Source organism: Oncorhynchus masou, chromosome 10 (assembly GCF_036934945.1).
Source record: "Oncorhynchus masou masou isolate Uvic2021 chromosome 10, UVic_Omas_1.1, whole genome shotgun sequence".
NCBI classification, from domain to species: domain Eukaryota; kingdom Metazoa; phylum Chordata; class Actinopteri; order Salmoniformes; family Salmonidae; genus Oncorhynchus; species Oncorhynchus masou.
The window spans coordinates 8,773,854-8,792,525 of NC_088221.1; the positions used below are offsets into that span (position 1 = coordinate 8,773,854).

Below are 18,672 nucleotides of genomic sequence, written 5' to 3' on the forward strand. Positions count from 1 at the left end.
TTGTAAAATGCTTCTTTAAAGAATGTGAGTCCTGGAATAAGAAATATCTATTGTTGCCTCTTTCAAGTCAATTTTCAGATGCCTTGTTTACTTGACTGCTGTTTGCCACTGTTATAGTGCAATTAATATATTGTTTAGTGTTGTGTTGTGGCTTTGCTGGCATGCATCTCAAACCATTTTTTGGGGAGATTGCCCCACAAAGATTTACATGCTAAAATCGCCGCTTTCTAAAAGGAGAACGCTATTGTCTTGCATTTAAGCACAGCGTTCCACCACCTGACAGCTCTGCATGTAACTTACACTGATGTGTTTGTTATGTTAAGATGTGAGTCAGGTTTGATGACCCAGTGTCTTTGTGGTGTCGTAGGATATCCCCTTGTTTTTAGCCCACAAAGCCATAATGTTGTAGGCTATACTTCATCTGTTCAGAATTGAATGTTTGATACCAGTTGGGGAGAGAAGTGGATTTACAATAGTATCTTTAAATATAGCTGCCAACTGTGAACCATTTCTTTATGACATTGTTTTGCGTTTTAGCAGTGGCGATTTTAGCATGTAAATCTTCGTGGGGCAATCTAAAAAAAAAATGGTTTTAGATGCATGCCAGCAAAGCCACAACACAACACTAAACAATATATTAATTGCACTATAACAGTGGCAAACGGCAGTCCAAACGGAAGTCCCAACACCTTACCACTGTTACACCTGGCTATCAGCGGAGCTTTGTCTGGCAGTGAAATAGTAAAAAAACATAGCTGTACATTTTTTATTTAACCTTTATTAACCAGGAAAGCTAGTTCTCATTTACAGCTGCGACCTGGCCAAGATAAAGCAAAGCAGTGCGACAGAAACAACAACACAGGAACATGGAATAAACAAGCGTACAGTCAATAACACAATAGAAAAAAAATAAAGTCTATATAGAGTAGGTGCAAATGGCATGAGGAGGTATGGCAATAAATAGGCCATAGTAGCAAAGTAATTACAATTTAGCAAATATGTTCTTTTTTTGCTGAGTTTATTCCAAATCAGTCATTGTTTAATTTGCGATATCCAACTTGTTGTGTAATGTTTATGTCCAATGGCTGATGAGCACCGATACGTTTTATATATAATTTATCTTCATAATTTGTCTTCATATCATAATTTGTCTTCATATGACAAGGATTGAAAAGGATTTGCCAGTAGATTGTCGACTTGATTCATGATGATGCTTGCTAGCTAATATTTTGGAAGATTAATGTTGAGTCCAGTCCAATCAAAGCTATTGTAGATATAACGTGATTTGAACACTGAGCGGTGCAATTAGAGAACATTACTAACCCCTATGCTCCGTATTTTCTGCTGGCTGCCCCACCATTACAGAAAGCACTGAGCTAGGCTGAAACACCTGCATTTTGGAGCTGCCTTATTCAAGAAAACAAATAAGAATGTTTGTATGCGGCTTTTTTAACAAAAAATGCTTTTCTTAATTGCTTGCAAACTGATATGTGACACGTATTAATGCCAAATAACATTCAAAACATGTAAAATATGTATTTATTTTTTAGCTAAACAGGTGGGGCTCAAAACAGTGGCGACCCCGAACGACGGGTTGCCCCTGCGTATTAGGCATCTACCGATTTACTGCATTTCATGCTTTGAATAAGTATCAGTCTGATATGGCAAATTGTCTTTCCGACATTGTATGCCACAGGCCTACATGTACATTGAGGTCTAAAAGATAAGCATTGTTCTCTCACAACATGATTATACTACAACTGACTATGTGTAGCAAATTAATCATGAAGAAAATGTTTTACTAAATCATTCTCAAGAGCCCGATATCATGAACATTGCAACATCATTCTTGATAGCCGCAAGCCACTGGCAGCATCGGGGTAAATCTCTGGAATGTAGAATGCTGAAACATAAGTCATGTTGCGCTTGTTTGTAATTAGCATAGCCAGACACAGAACATAACATGGGCATGTGACAAAATGTAGAGAAATTTTCCCCAAAAATTGCCTAGAGAACTAATGAGATTATTGTGTTGTAAAAGTAAACAATGCCATCATCCAAGTTTGTGGGCACGTTCCATCTAGGAGTGGTATCTGCATTCATTACAAATGCCGGACTTTGTGGTTCACTATGAGCAGCCAAATACCTAGGAAGTCGAAACGTCTCAAATCTTGCAATGAAATGATAATGTGTTCGTTCTAGGTTGTGGTTACGATCATTTTTATGTTTGTGATAACGTAATAATGTTAATATAGTAATGACTATATGCCGTGGCTGAGCCAGAGTGAAGTTTCCCTTTAAATAGTATTTATTAGTTTTACTTGCTCTGTGTGTCCTCAAATGTAAAAAAGTGAGGGAGTGCCACTCCCCCGCGCTCTGGCAGCACTACACCCGTGCTGCGCAAACAGCATCTAATGGCTGCGTTTCTGTTCTTGTTCCAGGGAAGCACTACCGCAAGTCCTGCGCATCGTCTGGGGCCTGCCTCATCGCCTCCTCTGGCTACCAGCAGTTCTGCACAGGGAAGCTCTACTCTGTGTGCATCAGCTGCTGCAACACTCCACTCTGTAATGGACCCCGTCAGAAGAAACAGAGTTCCAGAAACAGAGTTCCCTCTGCCGCCTCGTCCCTAATCCCACTACACAGCCTCTCCATCCTTTTTCTTCCCTTCCTCCTGCGCCCACCCTCCATATTCAGCTGAGAGCCTATGATTGACTGGTTTGGTCTCATCAAGACTGTTTTAAAAATTTTAGGCTTGATACTGTGTCCATATCGTCAATTGATGTATGACGCTGTCCTAACATAGACACTGTATTTAGATGATGTCTTAATAAGGACAGCAACTAAAGGTCGAAGGGCATTGATTGAAGAAAGGTTCTGAAGGAACCTCCCAAATGTGTTTATAGTGTCAGTCATATGCACCACAGGAAAGGTCTTTGGCGAGTGGAAGTGGTGAGGTGGCCATGGAGCAATATCACTTCTAATGGGTCACATTTTACCCCCTTTTTCCTCCTAACATAACAATGGTCATTATGGCCAAACTATTTTTGTTTGATCAGACCAGAGGACATTTCTCCAAAAAGTACGATCTTTGTCCCCATGTGCAGTTGCAAACTGTAGTCTGGCTTTTTTATGGCAGTTTTGAAGCAGTGGCTTCTTCCTTGCTGTCCGGCCTTTCAGGTTATATCAATACAGGACTCGTTTTACTGTGGATATAGATACTTTTGTACCTGTTTCCTCCAGCATCTTCACAAGGTCTTTTGCTGTTGTTCTGGGATTGATTTTCACTTTTCGCACCAAAGTACGTTCATCTCTAGGAGACAGAACATGTCTCTTTCCTGAGAGGCATGACGGCTGCGTGGACCCATGGTGTTTATACTTGCGTACTATTGTTTGTACAGATGAAGGTGGTACCTTCAGGCATTTGGAAATTGCTCCCAAGGATGAATCAGACTTGTGGAGGTCTACAAAAAGAATTCTGAGGTGTTGGCTGATTTCTTTTGATTTTCCCATGATGTCAAGCAAAGAGGCACTGAGTTTGAAGGTAGGCCTTGAAATACATCCACAGGTACACCTCCTATTGACTCAAATGATGTCAATTAGCCTATCAGAAGCTTCTAAAGCCATGACATCATTTTCTGGAATGTTCTAAGCTGTTTAAAGGCACAGTCAACTTAGTGTATGTAAACTTCTGACCCACTGGAATTTTGATTAAGTGAAATAATCTGTTTAAAAAATTGTTGGAAAAATTACTGGTGTCATGCAGAAAGTAGATGTCCTAACCGACTTGCCAAAACTATAGTTTGTTAACAAGAAATGTGAGGAGTGGTTGAAAAACGAGTTTTAATGACTCCAAGCTAAGTGTATGTAAACTTCCGACTTCAACTGTATATTTGTAGATGAGCTGGAAGAGGTATATTTGTACAGCAAGGACTCTATTCAATCGGTATCGCTGAAGCACAACATTTTGCGTGCTACTGTACAAATGTTAATTTCTGATTGAGTCTCTGCGACAGCGGGAACGTTGTCTCTAAATTGTGAATCATGCTTTAAAGCTGAACTGGACAACAGTCACAAAATGAACAAAAACACAAATAAACCAACAAAGAGTAACTGACCATTTTTTGTATTACGACATCCATTTTTGGAAGTCGTCAACTCTGTCAGTGGTCAGTTATGGATGCCATGCAAATCAATGGACAAGAATACCTTGGACACAATGTACAATGCAGTCACCAGGTCATGATGAACAGTGTTGAGAACATTTTGTGAATGTGATAATATGAGTTACAGTATGGAGAAGTGTTTATCTCTTGTCAAGGAAACAAATCACTGTAATCAACACTTCCAATACGAACCTTTTCCAATGCTCAAACTTTTAAAATGTACAGTATGAGATGAAATTGGTAAAAATGATCCTGACTGTGCATGACTGCATGTAATATGTTAGACTCCTCACGTCTTTAGTCTGTAGAGGCACCACACTTATCAGCTTGTGACAGATTGTTGCAGTCTTTGTTGGAGGATATGCTGTATTCCTCTCCGATTGATTGATTGAATACTGTAATAGAGAAGACAGCTTAGTGGCTCTCCTTGGGTTCAATTTTCATGGTCACCTAGAAGTCATTCTTGACTGTGTTTGACTCACCCGATCAATTCTACTTCATAACCGAAGCCAAGAAGCATATTTTGTCACGTTTATCAAATCAAATTGTATTTGTCACATGCGCCAAATACAACATGAAATGCGTACTTACAAGCCCTTAACCAATAATGCATTTTTTTAGAAAATAAGAGTTAAGAAAATATTTACTGAATAAACTAAAGTTTAAAAAAGTTACAATAAAAGAACAATAACGAGGCTATGTACAGGGGGTACCGGTCAATGTGCGGGGGGGGGGGGGGGTACAGGTTAGTTGAGGTAATTTGGGGGGGATCAATGCAAATTGTCCGTGTAGCCTTTTGATTAATTGTTCAGCAGTCTTATGGCTTGGGGGTATTTTGCAGCGATCAATAAAGTGCAGAAATTGTCCAAACTAATGCGTAAAAGTAAATAGCTTTTTGTGAGCATGAGTGCGGCCACTGTCTAATATACGCTAATGTAGGCTTCAATATAAAGGAACCTTTAGATGACTTTTAGATTTACACTTTATTCCTTTTATAAATCCATTTGCAATGCATGCCTGCTCCTTTGCACTTTTTATCGATTTGACGCTACTTTCCATGCATTTTCATAATGTGACCACATGCCGACAGTAGGTTATCATATTAAGGTTCCATTAGTGAATTATCAATGATTTGGAGGAAAGTAAACCACGTCATTCTCCCAACATGTCCCTTTTTTTCTTGTTGGTACTCTTTAGGTACAGTATATACTAAAGTTTATTCTCAAGACAAGATTACAATAATATAAAGACAACGTACACTACTGTTCAAAAGTTTGGGGTCACTTAGAAATGTCCTTGTTTTTGAAAGAAAAGCAAAAAAAATTCTCCATTAAAATAACATCAAATTGATACATTGTTAATGTTGTAAATGACTATTGTAGCTGGAAATGGCAGATTTTTTTTAATGGAATATCTACGTAGGCGTACAGAGGCCCATTATCAGCAACCGGTGAAGAGGCGACCCCGGGATGCTGGCCTTCTAGGCAGAGTTCCTCTGTCCAGCATTCTTTTGTCAATCGTAATATTTGATTTTTATTGGCCAGTGTGAGCTATGGCTTTTTCTTTGCAACTCTGCCTTGAAGGCCAGCATCGCAGAGTTGCCTCTTCATTGTTGACGTTGAGACTGGTGTTTTGCTGGTACTATTTAATGAAGCTGCCAGTTGAGGACTTGTGAGTTTCTTAAACTAGACACTCTAATGTACTTGTCCTCTTGCTCAGTTTTGCACCTGAGGCCTCCCACTCCTCTTTCTATTCTGCTTAGAGCCAGTTTGCTCTGTTCTATGAAGGGAGTAGTACACAGCTCTATATGAGATGTTCAGTTTCTTGGCAATTTCTCGCATGCAATAGCCTTAATTTCTCAGAACAAGAATAGACTGAGTTTCAGGAGAAAGTTGTTTGTTTCTGGCATTTTGAGCATGTAATCGAACTCAAAAATGCTGATGCTCCAGATAATCAACTAGTCTAAAGAAGGCCAGTTTTATTGCTTCTTTAATGAGCACAGCAGTTTTCAGCTGTGCTAACATAATTGCAAAACGGTTTTCTAATTATCAATTAGACTTTTAAAATGATAAACTTGGATTAGCTAACACAACGTGGCACAGGAGTGATGGTTGCTGATAATGTAGATATTCCATTAAAAATCTGCCGTTTCCAGCTACAATGCTAATTTACAACTTGATGTTATTTTAATGGACAAAACATGTGCTTTTCTTTCAAAAACAAGGACATTTCTAAGTGACCCCAACATTTTGAACAGTAGTGTATGTAAACATACATGCGAAAAGAACAAACCTGTCCAGACCTGTTTGGATAATGCATTGCTGTCACGCCCTGGTTGACGTATTGTGTGTTTGTCTTCATTTATTTGGTCAGGCCAGGGTGTGGCATGCGTTTTTGTATGTGGTGTGTTTGTATTGGGATTGTAGCTTAGTGCGGTTTTCTAGTTAAGTCTATGGCTGTCTGAAGTGGTTCTCAATCAGAGGCAGGTGTTTGTCGTTGTCTCTGATTGGGAACCATATTTAGGCAGCCATATTCTTTGAGTGTTTCGTGGGTGATTGTCCTTAGTGTCCTGATGGCCTTGGTCTGTGTTTATTTACACCAGTATAGGCTGTTTCGGTTTTCGTTACGTTCTTTGTTTTGTAGTGTTTGTAATTGATTCGTGTTTTACGTTTGTTTATTAAACATGGATCGCAATCTACACGCCGCATTTTGGTCCGACTCTCCTTCACACCTAGAAAGCCGTAACAATTGCGTCATTTGGAGATACACTTTGTAGCCTATTCTACTCTGTGCATTAGGTCCTAAATGTCATTTTTATTTATACTGTGCAGTAATTGTACTTTGTACACACACCAGATACTCAGCTCATCTGTGTGGTGAATATTTTGATGAATGGGAGAGATACTCTGAATATTTATTTGCACGGCTGTGGACAGGTCGCGGTTATCGGGACAGTAGCCTCGCACTGGGCACAAACTGGTTGAATCAACATTGTTTGAAAGTAATTTGTCAACGCATTGTGACGTTGAATCTGCTTAGCAAATGTATTGGATTTGAAGAAAGTATATCACAGCCATCAACAGCTATTGTTTTAATTCACCCCAGAATTAAACTATAAATAAACAATACAATAGGCCTAGGGTTTCAAATTCTGGTTGATTTTAAATTGAAGGATATTTAATTATATTTAATTGTTTGGTTGTCACTGCAACCAAATATCAACAGTTAAAGAATAGAACTAAATCAAATCAACCTTTTATTTAATTTGCATTTCAAGTTTGATTTGACTTAGTCCGACTCCTTCAAATGTTGATATTTGGTTAAATTGACAAAACACAATTCAATATAATTTATGAAATTCAATAAATAGCCTACTAACTTGTTAACCAATTATTTGTTGGATTAACGTCTGCAATTTAGCTAAAAACAAAGGTTAAAAAATGGGATTAAGCCAGTGGCTCAGATGGCACCATCTAAGCAGTAGATAAATATTCTTTAAATGTTGATAGTTGGTTGTGTTAACCAAACACAATTCAATATTACTTTTGTAATACAGAAAATAGTCTAAAGTTAAGACTAATGTAACATTCAACCTTAAAATGAGTAACACATCCATGGACACATTTTGAGGTCACTCAAACTATTAATTTCTTCATAAAGCGTGCATGTTCACGATAGCATGCATAGGTCATCGCAGGTCTGTGGAGATCTTCACAATTGCTGTAATAATCTGTAGAGAATCTCAAAGGACAATGAGCACTTGTACTATGTAATTTTAATTTAATCTCAACTGCAATCATGGTTCTGCTATTTGATGACCACTTTGTTGAATACTCGTTTCTGATTGGCTAGAAGGGCAATCTAGAATGTACATTAAAGCAAGATAACAGGACAGTTCGAAGAGATATTGGGACATATTGGGACACCTTGCAATCATGGCGCAATAAGTGCCTACACGCAGACCATACTTGCTCCAAAATTACAGAAAGCAAAACCAACAATCACACAAACTGAAATTGGATACATTATAAACGCAGGTCCAACGACTAAAAAAATGTAGCTAGCTAACATATATTTAGTTTTTGCAGAGACATTGTATCCAAATATTTAGAACAAACGACTGGGTCACGTCTCAAGCAACCAAAAGATGAAAATATCAACGGAATGTTTTTATTTGTATTGGTAAATGTATGCTTATAATATTGTTTTCTTTGGCAACTGTGTTATAAGCGGGATAAAAGCTTAAATAAACGCAACAGAATAAAATATACTGCTATTCTGGCTGAAGAAGTTGTTTACCTGTAGCTAGCTAGCAGCAAGCAAGGGATATGAACATTGCCACTGAGCATGGCAATGGAACATAAAGATCGAATGACTGGGTCGCATTCTGTCATGCATAGGTGTAATAGGTGGCAGGGAAGTCAGGCGCAGGAGAGTCAAACTGAGTGTAAAATGGAGTCTTTTAATAAAGTTCCACGAGTATGCTCCATAACAATAAATGAACAAACAAACCAAACATGGGTACGAGGACCCGATGCGCACCTATGCAACAATCACACTATACTGACAAAACAATCTCTGACAAAGACATGAGGGGAAACAAAGGGTTAAATACACAACAGGTAATGAATGGGATTGAAAACAGGTGTGTGGGAAGACAAGACAAAACCAATGGAAAATGAAAAAAGGATCAATGATGGCTAGAAGACCGGTGACGTCGAACGCCGAGCACCGCCCAAACAAGGAGAGGCAACAACTTCGGCAGAAGTCGTGACACATTCACAAATATCGAACGAATGACTGGGTCGCATCTCTAGCAACCAAAAGATAAGAAGGTATGAATTTGCTTATATAAATAAATAAGAAGGATTTCTACCAGAAAATGTGTGCTTTCATGTTGTTTTATTTGGCAACTGTGGTACAAGCGTGATAAATGCCACCGTTCTGTACATTACTTTAGAAAGTTGAACTCTGCAAAGGGACGAGGCGGTCATCATCCATTATTTCCAAGGTAATGTAGGCGTTTATCCCATAAATAAACAAAACATCTGACATCGTATTCCCATTTGAACTTTGATGTGCTTTTAAATGGTTGAAAGCACAAAAAATACATGTGAATTTGGCTGTGAACACTGCATACCATGTCACATATGTGCACCACGTCATTGCTCTCTCTCTCTCTCTCTGTTGTGTCCACTGAGCCGTTGGGCCCACCCTGCAACCTCATTGGATAATGCAATGAGGCAGGCCAACTTGTCACTCAAAATCGAGGTGCTGAAGCCCATTGGCTAGAACTGGAATTGCTAGGAGCTGGCCCACGTGTGGGGAAATGTAGGGAGAATGGCGTGGCACAGCTTCAAGAAAACATACTCTTTCAAACTAGGATTTTTGTGGCTCATTGAGATAAAACACAAATTCTGATCATGGATTAGGCATGAACTACACATTGACACATCTAGCACAACGCAGGAGGTTTAAAAAAAAACAATTCTTAGACGCCGAAGTACCGGAGAAAGATTTTAGATTGGTATTTGGTATTTATTAGGATCCCCATTAGCCGCTGCAAAAACAGCAGCTCCTCTTCCTGGTGTCCACATGAAACATGACATAGTACAGAATATTATTAGTAAGGACTGAACTACATACAATTAAAACATTTCACACAGCCTACATATTAATACATAATACAGTTCGAATTACAGTACAATATATATAAAATAGTTGAGTCTCTTCACAGTCCCCTTTTTGTGCAGCAAGGTTATTTTATCTGTTTTTTTAAATCTGGTTTTATTGCTAGTTTGAGTTACCTGGGGTGGTAGAAAGTTACATATAGTCATGGCTCTATTTAATACTGTGCGTTTCCCAGCCTCTGTTCTGGACCTGGGGACTGTGAAGAGACCTCTGGTTGTATGTCATGTGTTGTACCAATGAGTGTCCAAACTGTGTGCTAACTGCTTGAACAGAAAATTCGGTACCTTCAACACATCAAAACCTTGCACAGAGACCAATTGTGATGCAGTCAATCGCTTCACAACTTTGAGCAATTAGAGACTGACATGTTCCCTTCATGTACATCTAAGAGGGATATGTGCTACTTTGATCTGAACCAACTGCAATTTATCTATGTTCCTTTTTGCTGCACAGTTGAGCAGTAGTCAAGGTAACAAAACTATGGCCTGTAGGACCTGTCTGGTCGACTAAGATGTCAAGAAGGCATCTACGCCCTAGGGTATCATCACCTCTTCCCATTTTTAGCAACAATTGAGTCTATATGTTTTGACCATGATTGCTTGCTATCTAGGGTTACACCCAGCAGTTTAGTCTCCTCTACTTGCTCAATTGCCACATTATGCAATAACAGATCTAAATTAAGTGATTTATCCCCCAAAAATATGCTTCTAGTTTTGTAGATATTTAACACCAGCCGATTGTTAGTTACCCATTCTAAAACTGACTGGAGCTCTATTAAGTTATTTATTTTACTTTTGCAGCTGACGTGTATACTGTTGAGTCGTCAGCATACATAGACACACTGGCTTTATTCAAGGTCAGTAGAAGGTCATTACTAAAAACAGACAACAATAATGGCCCTAGCTGGGTGCCCTACGGTACACCACACTTAACTGAATTTACATGAGAGAGGCTTCCATAACAAAAAGCCTCTGTGTTCTATTAGATCGGTAACTCTCAATCCATAAGAAGGCAAAGGCGGCAGAGTGTGCTCTGGGTGTTCGTAAACTCAGAGTGTTTCGCTCTTGGAGTGATCAGAGCACACACTGGATGCTCTGGCCGAGGAGTAGAGTTGATCTGAGCGTTCTGACCAAACAACAGTCAAGCACCCAAGCTAACTGGCTAACGTTGGCTAGCTTGATAGCTATTTCCAGACACAAATGAAAGAACAGCACAAGCTGACCATTTTACTCTCCGTAGCAGAGCTGGTTGGGCAGTTTATATGTTATCCAGAGCATTGGTGACTGTAACTGTGCTGCTGGCAACAATTTAATTACATTTTTTTTTACAACACCATATTCAACAAGTGTTGATCGTTCATAAATTTGTCAGTTATTCTGTGCTCTGGCACACTCAGACGAGACTGCTCTTAGACTAGATAGCCAGAGTGAATTTACCAGCTACGTCTATCGACAGTTGTCGCAGTGACATCATGAACATTCTATTGAAATAGTTACTGTCATAGTGGAGTCTGTAAAAAAATGCTAGCTAGCTAAACAATGAACCATAATCCCAGCATGAATCTGCAGGTAACTAACCAACCAGGTTCAATGATAGCTAGCTATCTAACATTAGGCAATAACTGGCAATGCAAATGGCTCTGAGATAAGAATAATATTACTACACAGATCATACACGTAACGTTAGCTAGCGAGCCAGTCAGCTAACGTTAGCTAGCTAGCTAACAGTACGCTTTAACTTGAAATGAAACAACTTTCTGACAAAATTAGAAATATGTAATATCTGAAAATGTAGCTAGCTATCTTACCCGTTTACATGTGTGGACGCTTCTCCCCCTCTGTCTCCGATGCCATGGTTGTCCTTAGTTTGAAGATGTAATCTGGAAACAGGTGTTTTATACAACAGCCTTCTATGTGTTCTATTTTCGACTCCCTCTGCATATTTGCAATCAAACGCCAGAATTTTCTCCATCTCCTTAGCTATCATACTCCAATTCCACTGATTTCAAAACTCATGGCTAGCGGGAAGGTTCTTGTCTTTTTCTGAAACTTGTAATTTAACAATTGTATTCGTATTTACAGATGGCATAAAAGTTTGTTATTAAGGCACGCAAAAAGTTCACATGTTCCAGAAGGCATTTCTGCCCAAAAACGCTTTTGATTAAAAAAAAAAAAAGTTTACATTCAAATGGCTCTCCTGTGAAGTAATGACATATGCCTAGTGTCCTGAAATGAATCACAATTTGAATTCAGCGAATCATCAGTCATTTGTGTCAGTTTGCTAAGCGCTTGTAACAGGCTAATTGGTCAGCTGTTTGAACCATTAAAGGGTGTTCTGCTCTTCTTGAGTAGATAAGTGACCCTTTCCTCCCTCCATGTCTGAGTCTTCTTGGCTTAAATTGAATGTGGCAAACAGAAGTCACAATTTATTTCGCTACCAACCTCAGCAATTTACCATCCAGGTTGTCGGTACCAGGTGGTTTGTCCTTATTTATAGATAGGAACATTTTTTTCCCCCTCTTCCACACCCAAATTGTGGAACTCAAAACTGCAGTGTTCATCTTTCATTATTTGGTCCATTATGCATGAATATGAAGGCTCAGCATTTGTTGTTTGCATGTCATGCCTATGTTTGCTAAGCTTTAAAAAAAAAATCTTACTGGTAGGTAATATCAAAAGGTTTTGCTATGAAGAAGCCACCTGCCTCAATGAAGTATGGAGCCGAGTTTGCTATTTTGCCTAGAATTTCATTTTAAGTTCTCCAGAGCTTTTTACTATCATTCTTCATATCATTTATCTTTGTTCCATAGTATAGTTTATTCGTCTTTCGGTTTAGTTATATGATTTCTCAATTTACTGTATGTTTGCCAGTCTGCTGTGTTGTCAGACTTATTTGCTATTCCCTTTGCCTCATCCCTCTCAGCCATACAGTTTTTCATTTATTCATCTAGCCATGGGGATTTATCAGTTCTAACAGTGTTTCTTGATGGGCCCATGCCTATCATTAACCGGAAGAAGTAGTTTCATAAATGCTTCAGGTGCAAATTCAGGATGTTCCTCATTACAACACTCATCAGACTAACAAATATTTTTCACATCTTCGATGTCATTGCAAAATTATAATTTATACACAATTTTAGGCCCAGGCTTTGTAACTCTGGTTGGTTGATTGATAACATGAACCCGATTGCAGATGGTTGAAAGCATAGTGATAACACACTGGAAATTCAAATAACTTTTGACTGTCTTTGGAGTGGATGAATAAAGGTTGCAATCTCATTGATCAACGTCTCAACCAAATATTACCCAATTATCCATGTTGAAATGACGTGGTTTGCCCAGTGGGCTATTACGCTCAGTCTTGAACTGTGGATAACAAAATTAGGCTTTAATAATGAGAGTATAAAACTATTGACTATAAAAGTGCGCTGTTTTGTCGATTTGTACAGTTTGTGTCATATCGGCAGGTTGGATTAATTTGCATACAGGGAGGGAACCAGGGAATCTGGTCACAATACGGACTAAATGTTATTACCATGTGTCGAAGCAACAAATCTCAATCAGATAGAGATCGGATCATCTCGTTCGGATTTGAATAATCTTCAAAAAGCACCGAATGCGTCCCCTTATATTTCAGTCTCATCAGGCTCATTTCCCTTTCGCACCGAAATCGAGCGTGATTCATCGGTTGTGGGAAGGGCCTCCTCAGGGCTGGGAGCTGGAGTGTCCTTAGGAATATGTAAGGTAGTGAACGTAGGCATCTTGAACTCCATGCTCTGAGTCTGAGTAGACCTGCCGCCATGACCACAACGCAGCGACTTTAGCAGGGGCCGCAACGAGCGGGTCGAGTTTTCCTCTGAGCTCCTCAGAGTCCGTTTGTTGACATGCTCAATGGTGAGGCGGCAGCGCAGCACCTGGACAAAGACCTGTTGGAATTGGCTGGAGGAGAGGTTGTACAGGAAGGGGTTGAGCACGGAGCTGAGGTAAAAGAAGGTGTCGGCCACAGGGTGCAGCGCCACATAGCTGCGGAAGTAGGGCATGGTCCAGCTGGACTTGGGCACGGCGGCGGTCATCAGGCGTCGTGCCTGGTTGGGAAGCCAGCAGACGGTGAGGGAGCCCACTATTAAACCTGAGAAAAGAGAGATGAGACAGGGAGTGAGAGAGGGGGAAGAAGAGAGAGGGAGAGTAAGTAATTAAGAATAGGGAAGTAGACTAATGAATAATGCTAATAAATGTCAGTGCATGGAGGTCTGTGCTGGTGTACAAAAAACAGCAGGTTAGTTCTTAGGGGATTGCGTTGATTTCAAATTACATTTCAATAATTTAGTTGTATTTATATTCATATTGGCATACTACTAAATGGTCCACTGATTATGAATTGAGGGCTTGAAATGCTGTGAAATCTGAAAATAAATTATGAGCTACGTAAATATTTTATTCAGCCCTGTGTCACAGTGAAGTGGAGTTGAGAGTAGAAGAGGTGCATTATAGGTCGACAGTGAGTAGTCCATTAGAGAGGGTAATTACACATTCTTACTGACTCCTTGATTGTTTTAGTGAATCTCAAGACTACAACAGTGCCCATTCTAATGGTAAAAATTATACAACATATAAAGAAAAAACATCAACGGGGAAATGTCTTTTTATCCAATTTATGTTTTCATTCATGGGGGTGTTATTTGATGTGTAACAATTATTTTAAAAGAAAACCCCAGAATAAAGGCAACTGCTGAAAAACATTGTTTGAACATTATCCTTGCCAAAATAAATAAAATGGGGTTTTAATAAGAATGAAAAAGTTCTCTGTGATGATGAGGTTCAGGTTCTAGAAACATTCCTCCCTGGCTAATGTTGTATGTACTCTTTGGGGAAAACACTCATGAATAGGTTATACTCTGCATGAAAAAGTGGTAGAATAACTCTCGCACACACAGTTACCTATCTTCGTAATTGATTTTTTTAGTGTTTACATTAAATAAGTATTAAATATACTGTAGTCTAACTATTTTTAGGTGTTACAATACATGTGTAACACTGTTTAATTAACTAACACTTTTTAAGTGTTGAAATATTTAAACTGTTTAGTTTGCTTACCAACATGTACATGAAGTTGTTGATTCTAGACATACATATCTGTACTGTTCTTATTTCGAGTACATGCTATGCTGCTTATCTAAAAATTCACATGCAAATTGGTCAAATCTCACTGCATATGGGTCCCTTTGGCTTATACATCTTTTTTTTTGTGCAGACTTGAATGCAGGTTGATCTTACAGAATTCTTCCAAAGTGTGAATGCACCATGAGGCAAAGTCATACAGTAGCAAGTGTCAGGAATGGGTCTCAGAAAACTCCAGACAGAGAAACTTTAAATGTGAAATGTACAGTATGGAAAGTAGGCTTAGATTATATGGAATCAGCCTGTTATGTCATGTGTATGCTATAGCAGGTGCATAAACCATGAAGCTTGGTCTCAGCACACATTTATTATATGCTTTAAGCCTCAAGCTAAAGTAGACTAAGCTGACAGTAAAGTATGTGGAGATTAAACTCCAACCCTTGGTGGTAGTGAGATTGGACTCTTATAGCTAAGCTATTCTATTACCTACAAACATGCCGGAATTGTGTTGAAGATACAATATCCACACTCAACCATATTTCTAATGCTAAATGAATAATGCTTAGTTCCACATCAACAAATGCCTCCTGAAGAGACACATTCCTGAGAGCATTGATCCACTGCATCACAAACTCAAACGTAACAGGTCGATGGGCTACAATTTCCCAACTGAAATCAAGTTAAGGAAATAAAAATTGGCGAGTCAAGTTACATCGGAGGCAAAAAAAACCCGTCTGGTTTTACTCAAATATTTTATTAATTTCTCAAACATGTCTCAAGACAATGCATGCCTAAAGGGGTAAACAGAAAACTCATAGAGATACTATAAGTCAAATGGAAACTTCTCACAGAATATTTAGCAATGTCATGACTGTCCTGATCAGGTCACAACCCTACAGATTATCTCTCAACCCCAACAGAGGAGGAGAGATCTAGGGTTCTGAAGATGTGGGGGTTTTATGACCCCTCACGGCCATGGTAATCTTAGGCCACAGACAACATTCCTGTGTCCTCTCACTATGGAGAACCAACCTCAGAACATTAAACATGCAATAAAGGGACTTTGGAACAATGGTTTCCGTCAGCCACAATGGTGGTCGTGACGATAGATGGAATATGACAATGTATGTAATTTTTGTTTTGTTATTAAAGGTTAATAGATGACTTTATTGCAAAAACATTGTAACTGTAAGAGTTTTCCTAGGATATGCTTGATGTTTATACATTATACGTTGCGTGTAAAATGTCCAAATCAAAGAGAATGTTTTGGTAAAGATAAAATGTGAAGTTAGTTGTCTAAAATTGGATTTGAGTCAAATCTAGACCTTGCCTCTTAACTTGGTACGCCCAGAGAATTGACCTAAAGGCGGTTACGCCCACTTCTGACCCGAGGGTATAAAAACTCAACCCAAGATTGAAGACAAAGAAATATTTTTTTACCCATGCTACTGATGAGTAGCTGTGTCTAAGCGAGTGAATTCAAGCCAGACCACCTAACCTCCACTACCCATGGAATCGTGGTATCTACACTGTTTCATTCCTATGCTGTGAGCCCTGAGCTACAGAGCTGTCTGTCCTCAGAAGAGCCCTGCCGGAGCAAGGGTGAGGAATCAGACCAAAAGGACACTGACATTGTGAGGACGACCAGAGAGTTGCGCCGGAGAAGTGCGTCATTGAGAAGCCTGAACGGCCCACGCGGAGCTTTTCCATCTGAGACCTCCCACACGTAATTACATCATTATATTCTGACCCATAAGTGTGGCAGTTTGGGGCAAGGCTAGGGTTAAAATAAGCGTAGCTGACAAATGCACTCAAATGTATATTTCTCTCGTGTACTTTCTCTTTTTATCTCTCTTTTAAATCCCCATTTTGGGTAACGCTCCATAGTGTGTCAGCTAAATTCTAATCAATAGCCTAGAATGTGTTTTGTGTATATGTATCTTTATATTAGCTTTCTAGTAAATAAATACTCAACTAAGATTGGTGTGGTCCGAACTCATTGGTGAGACCCGGGCCCGTGCAGATTCCCGGATTATGCAACGTTCAGAATGAGACTGTAGAGGAAACTGATTAATTAGCGACTGTTGTAAAATCGATATTCTGATATTCTTTGAGTTAATTTGGGAAATAGAAACTCAATAAAACTAATTTTCCCATGGTGCCCCAGGTTAATAATTGCTTGATTTGGTTAATCACGCAATTAGAAACCTTTAATCATTCGATGAGCAACAGTCGTCACATTAACTAATACAACGCCACGACAGCGGGAACATATGAATATCAAAACTTTCAAAGCAGGATTTGCTTATTTCATCAAAAAGACTCCAATGGTGTTAGAAACTTTCTTACATTTTGAATATACACATTAATAATGAATGGATATGAATGCTGTTATGAGTCCTAAAGTAAGACAGTTTTGTCAAAATGTGTCAAGTTTTTCAGTGTGTACAACTGTGTATTAATATTTAAGAGATACCTTGACATTATTATAACAAACATTATGTTACATTATATCCAAGGTTTTTGTGGTAATTTGACGATCAATAATAGATCTGGCTATTTGTTTTCCGCAGACCAAGTTGTTCTTGTGGTAGTTGGCCTTTACTTCATAATTTAAAATTAGCTTTATAATCCTGAGAGGTGTTTTTCATTCCTCTCATTCAACTGTCATGTGGTATGAGCCATATAATTTTTACAGACAAGTAATGAAATTAGAGAACAATGCCTGAACTGGAACGAGTCTAATCTGCTCATAAAAGCCACTACTTGACTTATACTTTCCCTCCTAACAGCAAGGTCCTGAGCTAGTCAACACACAACATGCAGACAGCTACCAAATGCCATCAGTGGCCACCCTTCCAACAATGCAGCAAAAGGACAAATGGGGCTGGAATTAAAGCACTGTATACACTGCTCCTGTGCTTTATTCCTACACATACACACATTACTCATCATACATATGGGACTGGAGCTTGGCATAAGACCCAGTGAAACTGCTGGAGGTGGGTTTTGGGACATGGAAATGCACCACTCATGTTTGATGGAACATAATTACTAATTTATTTGATTGTGGCGACATCTATGAAGTCTGAAAATGATTTAACCCCCTTTGTGTGGAATATTTGTTTTTGTTAGTTCTGCACAGGCTATGAAATACCAAGGCCGCCTATTCAGAACAACATGGCTCTGCCAGTGCCTAGTCCAGGTGTTGGCACACTATTATCAGACGGAGCCCCTTGGATGTCAACACTGGTTCTCCCTGACAGGTTTACCATTCTTGTAGAATCGATTAAGTCTATCCTTCGCGTGACCTTTTAACTAATACCATGTCCAAATTTTGAGCAGAGAACCATGAAGACAATTCCCGACAGCTATTTGCTCCAAATTCTTGGGGAGGAGATCGATTCGAGTTTGGTTCTTCCTTTCCCAAGGCTTCCTCATTCTAGTGGCCAGTCACCTGGAAAATTGGCATTGGGCCAGCATGGATTGGTGCAGTAAAACCATAATAGAATTAAACTGTAAAACATTAAAATGTTATAGCTTCCATAATGGTAGTTGTCAATGACTGTTGATTGATGTTTTATTTTTATGTATTTTTGTGTTGTGGGTCTTTGGTTGAATACAGTGACTAGTATCTGTCTTATGCCATAACAATATAACACATAATGCCAAAAACACACACACATACACCTCAAAACATT

The 18,672-nt window shown here is 39.1% G+C and overlaps 1 protein-coding gene across 1 annotated transcript in view; it reads left to right on the forward strand.

Moving 5' to 3' along the window:
- Window positions 1-3,048, forward strand: part of LOC135546914 (ly6/PLAUR domain-containing protein 1-like) — a 61,295-nt gene extending 58,247 nt beyond the window's left edge. The window contains exon 3 of the mRNA XM_064975472.1: window positions 2,442-3,048. Within this exon, the coding sequence (XP_064831544.1) occupies window positions 2,442-2,698 (257 nt within the window). The 3' untranslated portion in view covers window positions 2,699-3,048. The remainder of the gene's footprint in view (window positions 1-2,441) is intronic.
- The last annotated feature ends 15,624 nt before the right edge of the window (window positions 3,049-18,672 follow it).